Here is a 19,011-nt window from a genome sequence, read left to right on the forward strand (position 1 = left end):
AGCTGCCGTCTCTTTCTCTGGTGATTTTCTTAAGTCCGTGGCATCAATGACATGTCCAAGGTATTCAGCTGAAGTTTTGAAAAACTCACATTTGTTTCGACATGCTTTCAGTCCATGATATTCCAAATGTTGCAAGACACAGTCCAAATTTCAAACATGATCCCCTTGAACCTTTCCTGTAACAAGAATGTCATTCAAATAGCACTGAACTCCATTCAGTCCCTTCAGGATCTCATCCATGGCTTTCTGGAACTGGGCAGGTACTGATGTGATACCTAAAGTCAACCTGTTGTAACAAAATTAACCTTATTCTGTACTGATTGTGAGATATTTGCAAAATGCTGAATCAAACTCCATTTGTAGGTATGCATTGAGCAAATCTAATATATTGAAACACTGTCCTCTACTAAGAGTAGCAAACAAATCTTCCATACGAGGTTGTAGACACTGATCTTCAGATAAAACTAGATTCAGTGTCATTTTGAAATCTCCACAAATTTGAATGGAGCCATCATTCTTGATCACTGGTACAATGGGCATAGCCCACTCACTGTGTGAAACCAGTGACAGGATGCCAGTGTTCACTAAATGGAGCAAATCAGCTTCTACCACAGGCCTCAGAGTATAAGGGATAACTATGGACTTGCAAAATTTTGGCTGGCTATCAGACTTAACACTGAGCTTCATTGACACATTGCTCATCTATCCAAGCTCTTTTTCAAAAACTTTAGTCTGTCCAGTATTTCTTGAAGATTTCAAGGTGCTTTTGTGATCACCTTGATCTCAGTCCAATTCACTTTGTGCTCCTCAAACCAAGATCTGTCAATAATGGTGCATATTTTTCTTCAGTCACATACAAGGGTAAAACAACAGATTGTCCATCTAGTTTAACTTTCACCTGGAATATCCCTTTTGGGGTATCCTAAATTTTCTCTTGTATAAGTCTTCAAAACTGTGAAGGTTTCTTCCAGAGATGATTGTGACAAAGAATGATGATAGGTACAGGCAGAAATCAATGAAACGGCGCTCCAGTATCAAGCTCTATTCTTGTAGGAACTTCTTTGAACAAAGGTGTGACCCAAAGCCATTTCTGACTCCAACTTCTGATAACATGTGTAGTGCTAGGTCTTGGTCAGTGTCACTAAAGCTCTTGTCTTTTTTCAACTTATGAATTCCTGATTTCTGTCCTTTCTTAGGTTCAGTCTTCAGAGATGTCTTCTTGGATGTACGGTTACTCTGTGTTTCTCATCGTTGAACTGTACGACAGGTCCTGGCAGTGTGTCCTTTCTTCTGGCACTTTTGCAAATAGCTTGGCATGTCCAGCAATCCTTCCCAGTGTGTGTAGGTTGTGCACAACCGCCACATGGAAATCCTTTACATTCTTGTGGTCCTCCATCACGCTGATGCAGGAGGTGAACATCTCAGTTCACACTAATTTCCATAGGAGTCTTCTCAGCAGTTTCCATTGCAACTACTACTTCAACAGCCTTCTTGAATGTAAGCGCTGATACAATCAGTAACTTCTTCCGGAGCTGGTCATTGCATAATCCGAAGACTAATTGGTCACACAGGACATCACTTAATGTTTGTCCAAACTGATAATGCTCTGACAACTTCCTTAGACCAGCAACAAACTGCGCTATCAACTCTCCACTTCCCTGATGTTGCCGATTAAACCGATATTGTTCCACTATAATCAGTGGGGTGGGAGAAAAATGTTCCTGCATTGCTGCAGTAGCTTCAGCATACGTGACAGTTCCAAGCACAGTAGACAATAGGTCACACAACAGTCCATGTGCCTTCAGTCCCATAATTGTCAGCAAACTTGAAACTCTTCATCCATCTAGAATGGTGTTGCAGGTTACAAATTACTCAGAATATTCAAGGTATACTACCCATGATTTGCAGCTGTGGTTGAATTCACCAACAGTGCCCACAAAAGTTGCCATTTTCTCTGCTCTCCTGTTGGACTTCCTCCTGGATGTCTTCTGTGCCACAGGAAACTGTTTTGTTGTTACTGCACTGTCTGTACTCATTCTTCCTTTTCTGGCTGTGTGCCAACACTGCAGATTTCAGAATTCTTCCTTGGGCGGTACCTGGACTCCCTCTGCTAGCTATAGATCCTCAGTGCAGGCTAAGCTGTTTCTCTCTCTGACTGCTTGCATGTGGTCAATCAATCATGTGGTCTGCTTACTTTCTCTTCATGGCTTTTGTGTTTAAACAGCTCTGGTAGTAATTGCAGTACCCTTATCCCTTGTTCTATCTTTATTTGCCCACTTCCCCTCTCTAGCTATCTGGCTCACACTATCCCAGGTGCAAAAAGCAGCAGTCTGTCATCTTGTGCCTCTAGGTGAAATGTCAACCTTTTTATATAGTATTATTTGCTTACTTTTTCTTGTTCTTCACGCAGAGACAGCAGTGGGCACTTGTGGGATAGAAATCCTGTGTTGCAAGATGATACATTTGGACCCAGCAGAGAAAGAGATAGACAGACACAGGGGGAGCTGATAGAAACACAGATGTCTGCTTTGCTCTCTTAATTGTTCTGGCTGCAAAACTGAAAGTACCACAAAAAAGAGGCTTTGTACTGGGTAGGGAGGCATTACTCACACATTTAAAGGGACAGGACTTCACAAAATATGTGACAGATTGAAAATATCCTGTAGTATCCTGGACAAACCTTAAGAAAATAAGATACATTTTATTGTAGGGTTACCATATGTCCGTATTTTCCTGGACATGTCCGGCTTTTTGGTTCTTAAATCACCGCCCAGGAGGAATTTTTAAATATCTAAAAACGTCCAGGATTTTGACATTATTATTTTTCCCCAAAGAAGAGTTGATCGTTCAGGAAAGAGAGTGAATGTTGATCATTCGAGAAAGAAAGTAAATGTTGATTACTTGAGACAGTGCCCGCTTTTTCCCCCTAGCTCCCAGCCCTTGCGCCGCGAAACACCTGTTTCACATGGCTGGGAGGGAGGGGGGAGGAGGGAGAACGCGAGATGCTCAGGGGAGGAGGCGGGGCCAGGGCAGGGATTTGGGGAAGGGGTCCGATGGGGCAGGGAGGGGGCAGAGTTGGGGCGGGAACTTAGGGGAAGGGGTTGGAATGGGGGTGGGGTTGAGGTGGGGGCGTGGGGATACGAGCAAATACCCCCCCCATGGAGTGTCCTCTTTTTTGAATGTTCAACTATGGTAACCCTATTTTATTGATTTACATTAAACTTTATTGAATTAGGATTAATACCTTTTGGGGTATATTGTATTAAAAATACAATTGTATATGTTCTCTAGTGGGGAGGGAGGTGATAATGTACTTCCTCCATTATCAGCCCTTTGAAGCCACATCCCTAGAAAGGTGCACATATACTAGTTCAGACTGGATTCTCCAGGGACCAACAAGCAAAGAAATGGTTTTTGGATACATAGTCTGGTTTTAAACTGTCTCATGGCCTTCTTCCTGATAAATCAAATGGAAATGATTCCTGGTCCCCTGAGGGCCCCAATCCTTACGATAGGGTGGAAGCACTGGGCCTACTGAGGCCTCATAAGACTGTGTGCTTGTTCTGAGCTGAAGCTCTGATGAACTGGTAACTGCAAAGAATCCCCTTGGGTTTGGCGTTGAAAGACTACACCTGCCAGAATCCATTTTAAGTTGAACTCTGACGAGCTTATTAGCATGCATGTAGGATCTTTAATTGTTTTTAATATGTTTTCTCTGTAATGCTTTTACCTGAAGAATAAAATAGTCATTCAGAGAAAGAACTGTGTGGTGCCTTATACCTGTAGCAATTACACCTGTTAACTGTCTCTGAAGAGAAAGCAAGCAGATGTCCTTGGTAAACCTGCCTGTGTTGGACATGACCCAGTGAAGGCAGGGAACTGTGCAGCTTGGCAATACTCCATTCAGAAGGGAGAGAGACATGGGACTCCTCGCAGAAAAGCAATGGCTGGGAAGCTGGAAGCCTGAAAGTGGTTACCCTTGCTGGAACACTGAAGTAAAATACAGGTGCAGTTGCCCTGAATTGTGACAATATACCCAACTTAAAAGTGGATGTGAAACATTACTATTCTGTTTTGTTAATGCTTTATACCAATTTTGTACTGGTGGGAAGCATACAAGGTGACTATTGCGCTAGTATTTAGCATTGGGGACTGAGAGCAAGGATTCTTGGAGTCTCATCTCAGCTCTGACATTTATATGCTGGGTACTTTTATGCAAGTCTCTTAGCCTTTTGAGTTAAGTTTTCCCATTTGTAAAATGGTGATAATAATGCCTACCTCAGAAAGTATGGTGAGCCCTGTACAGCACTGTTGAAAAAAGAACTCAAATGCAAAGTATTATTTTTATTCTCATCAGTACAACCACAGAACAGCTGCACATTATGAAAGAGAAGAAGTGGTTTAAAAACAAACATAGCTGCCAAGAAGTGCCTTGCCAGGAAATCACCGGGGCTTTTGGCCTTGTACTGACATCTCATCCAAGGTATGGCAATATCCCAGTATTACACACCCTGTTCTGTCTTATTGCTTAAAGTGCAGTTCTTCTCTTCTAACGGAACAAACAGTACGTTTTTATTCCACACAGCTGCTCCCTTTTTGTATTATGTGTTATAACTGTGTACTGTAATTACAAATATAATTGTTCATTGCTGTCTATTCATTTTAGCATTGCAAAGTTAGCACAGCTAGCAGAAAGCGAGCTGAATTCTATTTCATGTTCTGCATCATCAACAAACAAAATGATTTACTAAGGTAATCAGTTACATCTGTGCAAATCCACTGAAGGCAATAGGCTCACTGAAGCACGTTTTGAGCTGCAAAATCTTTATTTTCAGTAACAAGACGAGCAAAGAATCCAGCCTTAGTTTGTAGACAGGTAGAAAATGACATCCTTTTACCATAAATCAGGAACAATATGGAAATAGTTGAGACAACAAACATAGAATTCCACATAATGCTATTTACTTTTTAGAGAAAAAAAATTATTATTATTCTAAAAGCATGTAAACATTCTCAGTTAAGCATGTTAACACCCTGTGCTGCCACATCACTAGCTTGGCTGTCCTGCCTGCTGATGAGCAGTGTCTATATGCCAAGTGCTGCACTGTGTGGAGGGAACGAAAGGAGTACAAAATCCTCCCAAATGCCTCCAAAAGGGAGCAAAGTGCAGCAATGAGTATTGTTCTCCATATCATGATTCTGAGCCAATAAAAGGCCCATTTGAAACAACATCAGTACTGCCAACTCCCAGCATTCAAAAATGAGTTCATGCTTCAAAGAATTATGAGATTGGATTAAAATCATGAAATTGTTTTCTAATCTTTAGGGCAGGATCTTTAAGATAGGAGTATTTTTGGATATTCTTCTATTTTTCAAGGTGCACTCAGGTTTTCCAGCTTTTCTCGGCAAACATGAAAGCTAGAAACTCGGAGAAAGCAAGCAAGTGGTGGGGTCACTGGTGGGTGGGATCGAACCTAGGACTGGTGGACCTAAATGCATGAACTTCTACTGCATGAGCTAAAAGCCACATGGCCCTTAGCTAAGGCTATAGAGCAAACTCATTAATCTCTCTCTAAGTGGTCTCAGTGCCACTAGATGCACCCAGGAGGTGTGTGGGTTACATACTTCTCCTAGATCATAGAATCATAGAATCATAGAATATCAGGGTTGGAAGGGACCCCAGAAGGTCATCGAGTCCAACCCCCTGCTCGAAGCAGGACCAATTCCCAGTTAAATCATCCCAGCCAGGGCTTTGTCAAGCCTGACCTTAAAAACTCTAAGGAAGGAGATTCTACCACCTCCCTAGGTAACACATTCCAGTGTTTCACCACCCTCCTAGTGAAAAAGTTTTTCCTTATATCCAATCTAAACCTCCCCCACTGCAACTTGAACCTCCCCCACTGCAACTTGATGAGGAAGCATATGCCAAGCATCAGAGACTTCTCTGTTGAAATCCCCGACAAGCCCCCATTTTTAACACCAACAGACCCTGGTTGTTGGCAGGTGGGATCGAAGTTGGGATCTCTGGAGATTAGTGCATGAACATCTACTGCATGAGATAAAAGCCACATGACCCTTCTTAGCTAAGGCTGTAGAGCAGACACATTAATCTCTCTCTAAGTGGTCCCGGTGCTACTAGATGGGACAGAGCACCACACCAAAGAAGTGTGTGGGTTACACAAGCAGACAGTCTTACCAGATACAAGTCATGGAGCTGGGACTTTAAGAAGAACTCTAAAATTGTGAGAGCTTACAAAACTGTTAACATGATTTACCCATAAAGGTGTCCCAGTATTACCAGCTCTCACAAAATGTTATCACTAGACTGGTTATGTTTGGTGTTTTGGTAAAGCCCCAGCTCCAAGAGTCTCCTGATTACATAAGATACTCGTTTTTTTAAAAGAAGTAGTTTTCTTAGAAAACATGATCCCTTAAATGCTCAAAAACTAGACAGCAAATAAAAAGAACCCCAAATGTGTATCTTTTTTAAAAAAAAAAACTCATTTCTTGGCTGTTTAAGGGTTTTGAAGAGGTTAGCAACATCCTCCCCACAGGCTTCTCCCTACAATTCTCACCCAAGCCCCTTCCGCTTCCACTCCCGCCCTCTACTCAGGCCCCACCCTGCCCCCCAGCCCCTCCCCCGCCCTGCCCCAGGCCCCGCCCCGTCTCACTTGCCGAGGGTGCCCAGGCTCCTCCTCCTCCCCTCGCGTCGTCCCTGGTTTCCGTTGCGAAGGAAGCGGCGTCTCCGGTTGCCAAGATGGCTGCGGGGCGGCCGAGCCCCGGGGCCGTGGGCGCCCCCGCCCCGCACTGACCTGCGTGTGAGGGACCGAGCGGGCCGGAGGCAGGAACTGGCATGGGGGCGGCCCGGCGGGGCTGAATGGAGCCCGGCGTGCGGGCCGCGGGGGGCGTCAGCCCCGCACAGCGGGAGCCGGGCTCTGCTGCCCCGGGCGGCCCCGGCTGGAGAAGCCTCTTCCGCCCAGAGCCGGACAGCGCCCGCCAGAGTCACGCCGGCACCTTCGCGGGCAGCGCGTGCGCGTGCGCGTATCCTTCGCAGATCCGGGCCCTGGCCACGGCGGGCTCTGCAGGGGGAGGGCTGACGGGCCCCGCGGGAGGGCTCCCCCTTCCCCCCCCCCCGCCCCGGGGGACGTTGGAGGAGGGGGAGACGGGCCCCAGCGACAGGCTTTCTGGGGAAGAAGGGAAGAGGTGCATGGAATGGGCCTCTTGAGGAGGGAGGCTGGGGATGGGAGGACAGGCCCCATGGGGTGACTCACTGGGGATATGCGGGAGAGGCTTGATTCAGCGGTCCCAAGAGGTGGCTGCTTTAGGAATAGGTGGGACAGCCACCCCAGGGATGGGTGGGACTCAGGATTGCTCAACTGCCCTCCTGTTTAGATGGGGGTGGGGTTTGTCGAATGGATGGGCGTATCCTCCCCAGTGGTTTTACAGGAGGGGCCTGCTTACACTATTGTCAGGATACCCAAGGTACCCAGTCCCTGTGGTGCTCCCCAGAGTGGTGGCAATATGGGGTTATTCTTGGATTCTAAAGCTAGAAGGAACCATTTTGATCATCTTGGAGCAATATATTGTGATGTTACAGCAAGATACATGGGCATAAAAACAGTCTCTTTTTACATCAAGGAGAATAAAACAGTACCTAAAACCATTTGGTTTTAGTTGGTTTGAACTTTCTGTCTTTCTCTAGTCTTGCATACGGTAGATATCTTGGGGATATCTCACTGCTGCACAATTTGATTCATCTTTACCTGTGGTAGAAATGATGGGAGTCCTTGAGTAGACAGGGCACTCATGCTCAGCAGTATTTTTACTACTGGTTTCAGAGTAGCAGCCGTGTTATCCTGTATTTGCAAAAAGAAAAGGAGTACTTGGGGCACCTTAGAGACTAACAAATTTATTTGAGCATGAGCTTTTGTGAGCTACAGCTCATCCGATGAATGCATCCGATGAAGTGAGCTATAGCTCACGAAAGCTTATGCTCAAATAAATTTGTTAGTCTCTAAGGTGCTACAAGTACTCCTTTTATTTTTACTACTTTGTTAGTGAGACTTGCTCTGATTAGACAACATAGCAATAACAGAGCCTGTGGTCTGTGTGCACTTTTGCTCCCACTATTGCTACCCTTGGTGCTACTGTACCAGTGGTAGTACAGTGGTTGGCAACTACCAGAAATGTCTAGCCTATGTGTTTGTTTCCCTGCTGTCTATATAACCTGTGTGCCTAATCACTGTATTTCTACTGCACCCATTGCTGTAATGTCTAAGCATAAGGGCAGTATCTGATTAGATACTATTATTATTTATTTGTTAAGTAGCGACGTGCTTGGTTTTGAATAAGACAAAGAAAAACACTCAGTCTCTGATCCAAACATTTCATGTTCCAAAATACAAAGATCATATTTAAAACTGACAGCTAGGACTTTCAAAGAGGCCTAATGTGGTCAGGCACTCAACTCCCATTGAATTTTAATGGAGGTTGAGTGCTTCAATCCCTTGGGCTGCTTTGAAAATCCCAGGCCTAGGTATTATAACAACAGGCACTTTACAGATTCCTTAAACAGATTGTATTAAACATTCATGTGTGTGTATTGGTGCCCCAGGAAAGTAATGGACACAATACTAAGGCAAATATTGGATCCAGAGTGACATTTACTGTATAGATAAGTATTTTAAGCAAGAATATCATATAATTTTCAGTTGGGATTACTCATTAAATTACAGATTAAACAATGACCATTTAGGGATTTTTTTAATGTTATTTTAAGAAATACTTTCCCTTTGATAACCTTGCTGTCTGGTAGCTAGTTCAGATAATAAGGACTGATGTATCCTCAACTGTGCATAATAAAGTTGTAATTCCATGTGGTAACATCATAAAGCCAGAGTGCAAAGCGTGAGTGGTTTGATATGGTCATAGAAACTAAGTGATGGAGTTACATTCTTAGTGTATATACATTAAGGCAGTACCTTTATTTAAAATTATATATTTGTGATAAGGAGCCATTGTGTAATTAGTTTGAAGAATCATCATCTTTTAGTTAAAAAGAAAAGGAGTACTTGTGGCACCTTAGAGACTAACCAATTTAGAGACTAACCAATAAGCTTTCGTGAGCTTATGCTCAAATAAATTGGTTAGTCTCTAAAGTGCCACAAGTACTCCTTTTCTTTTTGCGAATACAGACTAACACGGCTGTTACTCTGAAACCTGTCATCTTTTAGTTGCTCATGGATAAAGTTTACACTTTCTCAAAAAACTACATAAAGCTCCAATCACGCGAAAGGATGCAACAGACTACTATGCCCATGAAAAGTCCAATTGTAAATATGTGCCGAACACTACAAACTCTTTTATAATCATTCTAAAACTTAATAAGAATACTGCATAGGAATTTCAAGGATTTCAGATACATTTTCTGTTCTCCTTAACATAATGCCATGGTCAGAACTTTGAAATTTCTTCTTGAAAGAGATTTAGAAGAAGAGCGTGAAGCATTATTAGAGGATCAAAAAATATGTAGGAGTCGGGCACGAAAACATTGTATAGAGACAAACAGAAGAAGAAAGTAAGTAATTATGGGATTTGGTTGTGGGGGGTTGTTTGTATTTTGTTCTGTGAGGACTTAGTTAAGTTGTTAGAGATTTGTTTTATTGATTTGTTTAAAAAAAATCTATGGATCTAAATAGTAGCACAGCTCCATTCCAGAGGAATCGAGGATTAGTTTGTTGTTATAAGACACCCAAAATATGAAAAGTGTGAGTCTTCTTCAGAGTTTCTCATTATTATGGAAACTTTTTCTTTAATTAGCTTTGTTGATCAGAATTACCTTCCTTTAGCAATATTTCTTCATCTGCTGGGCCCCATCTGTATTCCTTGTGTTCTCAAAACTCTGATTGGCTTTGTGGGAGCTTTGAATTTGCAACAAATACAGGATTGAACCCTTTTTATTTTATTTGTAACAGTCATCTTGTGGGTATTTTAAATGGCAACTCTGAATTGTCTACCTCTCCTAATACATGTTGTATGCAAAAACATGACAGTTGGCTAAAAATCATCAAACACAATGTTTTGACTGATGAGCTTTGAAAAGAATAATAAACTAAATCACAATGGCAAGATAAGGTATTTTGCTTAGTTTTGTTACATTACTGTTGTTACTGCTATGCATTTGAGATGTACACTGTACATTAGTTTATTAATCCTGAAATATTATACTCTTAATGTAACAACAGACTCTAGAAGTCTGTATTTATAGTGGACTACTGTCATTAAATGGGTATTCATGTAGATGTTATATGCACTTCCATAAGAGTTCCATTATAATAGTAGCCTTAAGAAATATGATGTGTTTCTAGATTATGATTGAGGTAAAATTATTAGTTAAATAATGTAGGTATGATGTATATAGAATAAATAATTGTTTATTTGTATGGCATCTGAGATATAATTTATCAGTGGTTGAACTGTAAGTGTGTTGTGAGAGATCTTCTCCTAACAAGTGGAAGATGAAAGGGAAACTACCTGTTTTGTTCTGCTCAGCAGTCTGAAAGTTGTAAAGTTCTCAGCATGAATACATTGTGAAATATACAAAATATAGAAAACTTGAAAATCAAGAGCTACTGTTCCCCTTTGTGGGGAAAATAATGTAGGGACTAGGAAGCTCCTTGAGTTTTAACTTATTCTTTCTTCCTGGCTGTTCCATTGAGAGGGATGTGGTTTACCTCCTCATGAGTGGGTCATTGGGTTAGGCCTGTAAAATTTGGGGAGGTTATGAAATCCATTGGGATTCCTTGCTTCTATTGACACCATCTTCATACAATGTTTCTTGTTTATTTTGGAGGTATAAAGTACAAATGACTTCAGGTGTGTGTATGAAAATAACCTTTATTGCTTAGTAAAAAAGTCAGTGGTATAATACAACATACCTCCTAATGCCCTTGTTTTATAAATAGTAAAACAAACAGCAAATATAATAATACCTTGCACTTCCATTTGAGAATCTGACAGCATTAATTAAGCCTCAAACCATCTCTGTCAGGTATGTAAATAGTCCAGTTTTATAGAAAAGTTAATTGAGCCACAGAAATGTTCTCCCTCTAGGCCCCCCATGCCACCAAGTGTCCACAATTTTTAGTAACATTTGAGATCTCAGTTTGATACACCAAGGGCCTAATTTTCAGAGATGCTGAGTTCCTGCAGCTCTCATTGACTTCCATTGTATTTTGGGATGTTCAGGATCTCTGAATATCAGATCTTAAGTGTCTCAATTTCAACATTCAAAACAAAAGCAACATCAACATTTGGCTAAGTTGCTTGCTCACAGTCACATAGCAAGCCATTGACAGAATTGGGACCAGAAGTCCTGATTTCCAATACCTTCCTTTAACCACAGGAGAATTTTGCTACCCTTCAATGAGACAAATGGACTGATTGCATACTCCTTATGTAGTCATAATTGCCAATAAGGTCAACAGAATTTAGCTTGAGGAAGGAGTGTAGGAAAGACCTTTTATGATAGGACTTTTATGTTGTAACTGGTTTTTAGGTGGCCTAAATTCAAATCTAAATTTACTATAGTTTTCTTGTACATGTCTTCCTTTTCCAGTAGGTTATATTCAGATCTGGGCACATTTCAGCTTGAATCACTCAATTATTTACTGTCTCAAGCAAGTAGAAGGCAGTTATCATATCCATCTAGTACTGGAACCAGCATTAATTTGACATATTTGGATTACAAATTATTTTTCGGCATAGACACACCTACTGTTAGTTATTCGGGGCCATTTCATGACATCGTTTTTAAGCAGAAGTCCTCATCAATGTCAATGGGAATTTAGACTAAACATGCTGGGGATTTTAACTGGAAGATGAGCTTCTAGTCATTGTCATCCCTTAGCCACAGAGTTCAAAAATGTAGTCTGTGGTCACTGTTGCAGGAATATTTGTGTAACCTTTCTGCCTGTTGGAGTTGGGAGCAACAAGGGCTGGGTTCAATATCTAGGGGTTTCTTTTCAACAATACAACACAAAACAGGCTCAAACCCCACCCAGTAGACTGGGACAATTACATATCACCCCCTGGGCGCCTGTAAGAGGCAATACTTCCACTCTCACAAGCACAGAGTCTGAGTGTAGAAAAGAAACCCCTTTTAACAAAAGGAGGGAAGTAACCGAGCATTAATTTGGGAAAACGCCATAAACAAGGTTCATAAACATAAACGATGAGCAAAAGACACCCTTTTCCCTCAGGTTCTTAAGTCCAGCCACCAAAAAAGTGCACAGTGGACAGTCTCTTGCATCAGAGACACTGTCCCAAAGCAGGTCTAATGCTTAGACCTAGATTATCAGTGACTTCAGATCTGTGGTGTGTAACAAGACTCCCATTTGAGTCTTAATCACTCTTACACAGTGGAGAGAGGAAGGGTCAAATAGTGTCTAGGGCCCCAGGTTTGTATTTTCTCTGTGTCTGTGGTTCATAAACTAGACCCCTCAGAAAGGGCATTGTTCCCAATGTAAAGCTTCATTAAACTTATTGATGACATGGGAAACTGAGGCAGGGAGCACCCGCAATGCCACACTTGGCCAGCAAAGGGTATTATAGGGAGGATATGCCTTGTTACAGAACTCTTCCTTGTGAAGCATCTAGTACTGGCCACTGTCAGAGACCAGATACTGGTCTAATCTGCTTGGCAATTCTTATATTCCTTTCATAAGGGAGGGTCAGATCTTCTTACCAAAGTTAGCAAATAAAAAGATTGTGATATGACCCCTCTTCTTGGCACTTGTAGGACATTGTCCAATTTTAAAAATGTTCTCAACTGAACCCTCATATTCCAGTTACTCTGAAGTTTGTGTGGCACTGCAATCTGTCAAAAGTAAACTTTTAAACTAAACAGGATATTATAATATTATGCAAATAGTTTTATGAAGGCATTTCTCTGAGTGTAATTATAATTCCTGTGTGATGGGTTATGTTCATCAGAAAAACAAGATATCCTGTTGTTTTTGCTTTTTAAATAGAGCACTTGAGGAAAAACAGAAGGCAGAAGAAGAAAAAGAACTAAGATTTAGAGAACAGATCCTGAAACAAAGGAAACTGAAACTTCAAGAAGCAACTGAAAAGTTCCAGCGTGCTCATCTCCCTTTTTCCCAGCGCAGGAGAACAGGTTTGGAAATTCATCGCTCAGTGTAGTGAATCCTCATATTGTATGTATTTGTCAGTAGAATGCTTCCTCAAAGTGCCCAGGACTGTGAGTCAACTTGTTACCCTTCTACCTCCAGTGATAGGAAGATTCTCTTATACTAAACTTAGAGTCAGTCCCTGACACCATCAATCTGTCAGCTACCCAAACAATCTCCTCAGGGCAGTGCTAGCCCTCACTTTGCATTGCAGGTTAACAATAGATGTACCCCAATCCCTAAGCCACCTGAAAGTGTTCCCTTGCAGTGTCCAATGTTCCCTTAACCACTGGATACTCACAGAAATTACTAGATAAATTATCTTCTAAAGGAACAGTGCACACACCAGCCTGTTTGATTTAGCTGAGGATCAGCCCCAATGTAACCTCACAGCACTGAGATATATTTATAGTGAAAACAAACATGTTTCTTGTCTAAAGGCTAAGATTTAGGAGATAGTGAAAAGGGATAATGATAGAAACAGATACAGTTACATATAAAACAAAGTATAACAAAGCATAAACTGTAATCAACTCAGTTTATAAATCCAGCTCAAACTGGATTAAGGATAGGCAAATGTCAGACAATATTTGGAGAGTACTTGGAATCATCCATAGTACAAGACCAAAAAAGATCCATTTCTCTTGTTATTACTAGATGCAGAGAAAGCCTTTGATAAAGTAGAGTGGAACTTTCTTTTTCAAGTCCTGTCCCATAAGCAATGTTCCCTCTAATTTTTTACATCCATGTGCGGAATGAATTTTGTTATGTGCACCAATATGGAGGTGATGTGTGGCGGGGGAGAGGCGCCTCTCCTCGCTGCGCACCTGCGCAGCCCTTGATATCCTTCTGCACAGCTGCACAGTTTAGAGGGAACTTAGCCATAACTTTGGCCCCCAGTTCCTTAAAGGGATAAGTTGTCTTTACACTGGCCCAAAACAGCTGTGGAAGTTAATGGAGTTAAATCTCCCCTTTTTGAATTACACAGAGGAACTAGGCAGGGATGTTCATTGTCTCCTTTACTTTTTGTGCGCTGGTTATCGAGCCTTTTGCACAGAGAATAAGGAACAATGGATCTATCATGGGATTAAAACATTCAGAAACACATTAGAAAATAGCATTACATGTACATAGTATTATATTGTTTTTATCTAAACCGAGTATTTCTCTAAAATGAGTGTATAAAGAAATCCAGGACTTTGGATTTAAAGTAAACTACGCCAGATCTCAAATGTTAGCTTTCAGTTTGCCAGACTCTGAAAAGTCACTCCTCCAGAAAACATTTGGGTACAAATTCTATAAGATATCTGGCAATTCAAATCTCAAACAACCTAGAAGAACTCTGTGAGTTAAATGTCAAACCACTACTTCAGCAAATGAAAAAAGTATGCAGTTTCTTGATTGGGAAGAATAGCCACAGTCAAAATGAATATTCAGACAAGGATATCTTTCTTATTTTAAAATCTTTCTGTGTTTATCCTAGATAAAACTGTAGCAGGAATACTGAGGATGCTGTTAGAATTTATATGGAATAAGAAAAAACCAAGAGTGAGAGTAGATACTTTGTACAGATTCCTTAAATAGGGTGGACTAGCTGTTCCAAATATTCTATGGTATTATCAAGCCAGCCAGCTCAAAGCAGTAGTGGATTGGGGGCACCCTAACCCAGCCTAAGACTGGGTCTGTATTGAACAAAAAAATTGTGTAGTATAGCCATAGCCTCAAAAGTGGTATGTCACTTAAATAATAACAGGGTTTTGTCAGATTTGTTGTCACAAATGCAGCAGCATCAACTGTGAGTTAATGTCTCTGACTTTAAGATCAAATATCAAAGTAAAAAAAAAAAAAAAAAAGGATGGTACTACTTTAGGACTTAATCATGGCTTTGCCATGAGCCCAGAGTGAGAGTCAGGCTGCAAACTGGACACCATCAAAAAGGCCTGAATAAAGACTGGGCGTGAATGGGTCACTACAAAAAGTAATTTTCCCCTCTGCGGATACTCACACCTTCTTGTCAACTGTTGGAAATGGCAACGTCCACCTTGATTGCATTGGCCTTATTAACATTACAAAAGTATTTTTTCTTCTTTGATATTCACCCCTTTTTGTCAACTGTTGAGAATAGGCCACTTCCACCTTAATTGAATTAGCCTCATTAGCACTGACCCCCCCCCCCCATTTGGTAAGGCAACTCCCATCTTTTCACGTGCTGTAATATTTATACTGCTTTCTGTATTTTTCACTCCATGCATCTGATGAAGTGGGTTTTAGCCCACAAAAGCTTATGCCCAAATAAATTTGTTAGTCTCTACGGTGCCACAAGGACTCATAGTTGTTTTTGCAAACGCTCTTGTGTTTTCCCTGCTGCTTCAAGGCAGGAATAAATGGCGCCAGTGGTCAATAGCTACACCACCTAATGTGTTAAGGAGGTGGAGAAAGTCCCCAGTTCTGCCCACCTGCACAAAAGGAGATGTAACAGTTCTGTGGACCATCTTTCCCCTCCTTTACTACTACCTGTGATGTGGAAAGTAGACCATAATTCATCCTGGGAAAATACTGGACAGAATTATTCAGTCATTTATCAGGTTGTACAATATGATTTGGCTAAAACAACAACAACAAAAAGAGTGGTATATTGCATATTTCTTTCAGCAATGTAGACTAAAGACAAATGCCAAAATTGTCAAATTCAGATCAGGCTCCTGAATAATCCATATTTAGGCATCTAAATAGAACTGGCCTGGATTTTGTCTTCAGCAGTACTGAGCAACCCCAGCTCCCCGTGATGATCAAACCATTTCTGTTTATTGTTAGTCTGACTTTAGGTATCCAAATTTGAAAATTTTGGCCAAAATGTTTTATGATAAAGTTTTATAGAATGTTTCCTGATGATGTGTCTTTCCCTTTAACTCATATAGTCCAGAGAAAACCAGCTCCTCGATTAGAAGAGGCACTTGAACAAATTCAAGGATCAGTTTTAACATCAAGGTTATATTTATCATCATCTAATAGGCACAAAAGTACCTGCAGGTAAACATTTCTATTTATTCTATTGTGTTTAAAAACTAAATTATTTAGTTAATGCATTGTATTATACAGCAAATAATTAACACTACTCTTTTGGAAATTTTGGCAAACTATCAAGTAGCAAAAAATGCTGCTATGAGTACTATTAAAATGAAAATGTTGTGTCATATCCTTAAATTGTTTGATGTCTACATGGCACAAAAGCAGAGGAAAGGAGGCAAACGTTTACACTCCCCTAATCCTGGGGGCTAGTTCAATGCCCAGCATCAGTTAGAGCAGCCTCGGGACTGTTCTAGCCTGAACCAGTTGCAGTGGCTGCCAAAGGCCATTCTCCCATCCAAGGATTAGAACGGGATGAATAAGGAATTTTCTTTGTTTCTGGGCAGTTCCAAAAATTTTTTTTAAAAAGGTTTCATTTTGGGTTGAATTGAAATGTTGAAAAAATTTCAAGTCTCATCAAAATGAAACATTTTGTTCCAGCCTAACTTGAAATTTTTTGTTTCAATTTTGGGCATTTTAACAAAAGCAAAGGAGGAATAGCTTTACAAACAGCAGGAATGAGGAGGAGAAGGAGGTGGAACCCTCATTATGAGCATTAGCCCAGTGGTTAGGAAACTCACCAGAGATGTGGGAGACCCAGGTTTAATTCCCCTGGTTTCCCCCTACCTGGTGTGAAGAAGGAATTTGAACTTTGATCTCCCATGTTGCAAGACAATGTCTTAGCCCCTGGGCTATGGGATATATGTGGCATTGGTCTTTTGTAATTTTTCCTGTTGAAACTCTTCCACTTGATATAAATAATTAAAAAGTCATTGGAGCACAGACTTGACCTTGGGTTTCCCAGATACTAAACGAGTGCCCTAACCATCAGGGTATAGAGTCTTTCTCTCTATTTTTTTCTGTCCCAATGCCTATTCATTGTCATTCCCAGTAACATTTTGTGGTCATTCGTTATAACAATTTCAAGTTGGGTTGAAACAAAATATTTTATTTTGACCATTCTGAAACATTGCAATTTCAGTTTGGTCAAAGCTATTCAGCGAACTCAGCACATATTAGTGAATAATACTGGGTCATCCAAAATTGCATTTTTCAGTGAATAAACTATTAGTTGAAAAAAATTCACCCAGCTCTACCCAGGATTGCTGAAGCACAAGAAGATATGATATGAGTAGGTGTTATTCCCATTTCATGTATGGAGAACTGAGGTACAAAGATTAAGGTCGAGACTATCTATTAGTTTTGTATTTGAGGCACTTAGGACCTGATTTTTCAGAGTACTTAGCATTGTACAGTACTTACTGTGGTCAAAGAACAGCTCCCATTGACTTCAGTTGCAGCTGAGAGTGCACAGCATTTCTGCAAATCAGATTCCCAGTGTATCAAGATGGGCACCCAGAAAATGAGAAACACAGAATTATTGACCCCACGTGAAATGTTTTATTTAAGTGATTTGCCCAGCATCACACAGGAACTCTGTGGCAGAGTCAGTTCTCCAGGAAAGCATTCAACTGCTTTAATTGTGAGACCATCCTTTCTCTTTCTGAAATCTTCTGCCTCATCCACTATATACTTTCCAACTTCTATAAAAATAGCATGTGATCATGTAATTAAAGACAAGCATCCAATGAAGTGAGCTGTAGCTCATGAAAGCTTATGCTCAAATAAATGTTAGTTTCTAAGGTGCCACAAGTACTCCTTTTCTTTTTAATTAAAGACTGTATCCCAATATGTACAACACAAGGGGGCTGAATTAAGGTTGCACAGTCAACTTTAATCTGGCATTTCCTAATTTATGAGTGCTTGATTTTGCAATCTTAATGTTCTTTGAATATAGTTATTCTGTGTGATTTTCTAGGTTCTTTTTTAAAAAAGCAATCTGAAAAAATAGAATCTCTATAGTGTGATGCCATATTGACACCTACATGGATCATCAGAAAGGCTGGAATCTTTATATCCACTGCATAGACTTTTCCTACTTGAATTAAGTGGCTAACTGATAACAGTAGTAGGCTGTCATCCTCTCTGTGGACCAGCACTAGTGGGGAATGGAACACTTCATGGGTTTCACTAGGAGGGTGGTGAAGCACTGGAATGGGTTACCTAGGGAGGTGGTGGAATCTCCATTTTTAGAGGTTTTTATGGCCCAGCTTGACAAAGCCCTGGCTGGGATGATTTCGTTGGGATTGGTCCTGCTTTGAGTAGGGGTTGGACTAGATGACCTCCTGAGGTGTCTTCCAGCCATAACCTTCTATGATTTGTCTATGATTTTCTGACAGCAGAGGAAAGTTGAGGGTCAGGAACCTTTGGTTCTATTCCAGGCTGCAGAGGAGTGTGTGTTTTAGTGGGCAGCATAGACTCTTCTGCCTAATCCCCCCAAGCTTGATCTCCTCTTCCCCTCCCGCTTTTACCTGCCCCTGTCCCAGTTCTGTCGTTTCTCAACTCCATAGGCTTCTCATCCCAGTCTCATTGCCCAGTCATTCCCTGTCCCTCCCCCACAGCTTCTTGTTCTCAATGTCCTGCCCAACCAGACCAAGTACCCTCCCGGCTCCTCATCCAATCTCTCTCTCTCCCTTTCAGTCACCCCTGCCCACATTTCCTGTCCTCAGTGACTTCCAGTTTTCCTCCCTGGCTCCAGTTTTCCTCCCTCACCTAGTCTCAGTGTGTCCCTGACCACCATTGTGTTTGTGTCTCAGTCTTTGCCCAGCCAATCCCAGTTCTCATGCACCATGACTCCTCCTCCAAGCTGTCTCTACTACCTGCTCCTTCCCCCTGCACCACCGATTCTCAGTCC

General features: G+C 41.2%; 2 protein-coding genes across 6 annotated transcripts in view; one reads left to right on the forward strand and one right to left on the reverse strand.

The window, feature by feature from the left end:
• Nucleotides 1-7,034, reverse strand: part of ANGPTL5 (angiopoietin like 5) — a 35,453-nt gene extending 28,419 nt beyond the window's left edge. The window contains exon 1 of one of the 2 annotated variants that reach the window (XM_073338051.1): nucleotides 6,676-7,034. In XM_073338051.1, the coding sequence (XP_073194152.1) occupies nucleotides 6,676-6,855 (180 nt within the window). In that variant the 5' untranslated portion in view covers nucleotides 6,856-7,034. Of the gene's footprint in view, nucleotides 1-6,671 lie in introns of both variants that reach the window. The other variant, XM_073338068.1, reaches the window with a different exon arrangement.
• The window catches only part of CEP126 (centrosomal protein 126), a 49,735-nt gene continuing 37,445 nt past the window's right edge, over nucleotides 6,722-19,011 (forward strand). For all 4 annotated transcript variants that reach the window (XR_012158144.1, XM_073338023.1, XM_073338017.1 and 1 more), the window contains exons 1-4: nucleotides 6,722-7,041; nucleotides 9,458-9,577; nucleotides 13,032-13,177; nucleotides 16,109-16,220. Coding sequence is in view for 3 of the 4 variants with exons in the window: in XM_073338023.1 (XP_073194124.1) it covers nucleotides 6,878-7,041; nucleotides 9,458-9,577; nucleotides 13,032-13,177; nucleotides 16,109-16,220 (542 nt within the window). In the remaining variant the exon portion in view is untranslated. The remainder of the gene's footprint in view (nucleotides 7,042-9,457; nucleotides 9,578-13,031; nucleotides 13,178-16,108; nucleotides 16,221-19,011) is intronic.

This window comes from Lepidochelys kempii, chromosome 1 (genome assembly GCF_965140265.1).
Source record: "Lepidochelys kempii isolate rLepKem1 chromosome 1, rLepKem1.hap2, whole genome shotgun sequence".
Taxonomy (NCBI): Eukaryota; Metazoa; Chordata; order Testudines; family Cheloniidae; genus Lepidochelys; species Lepidochelys kempii.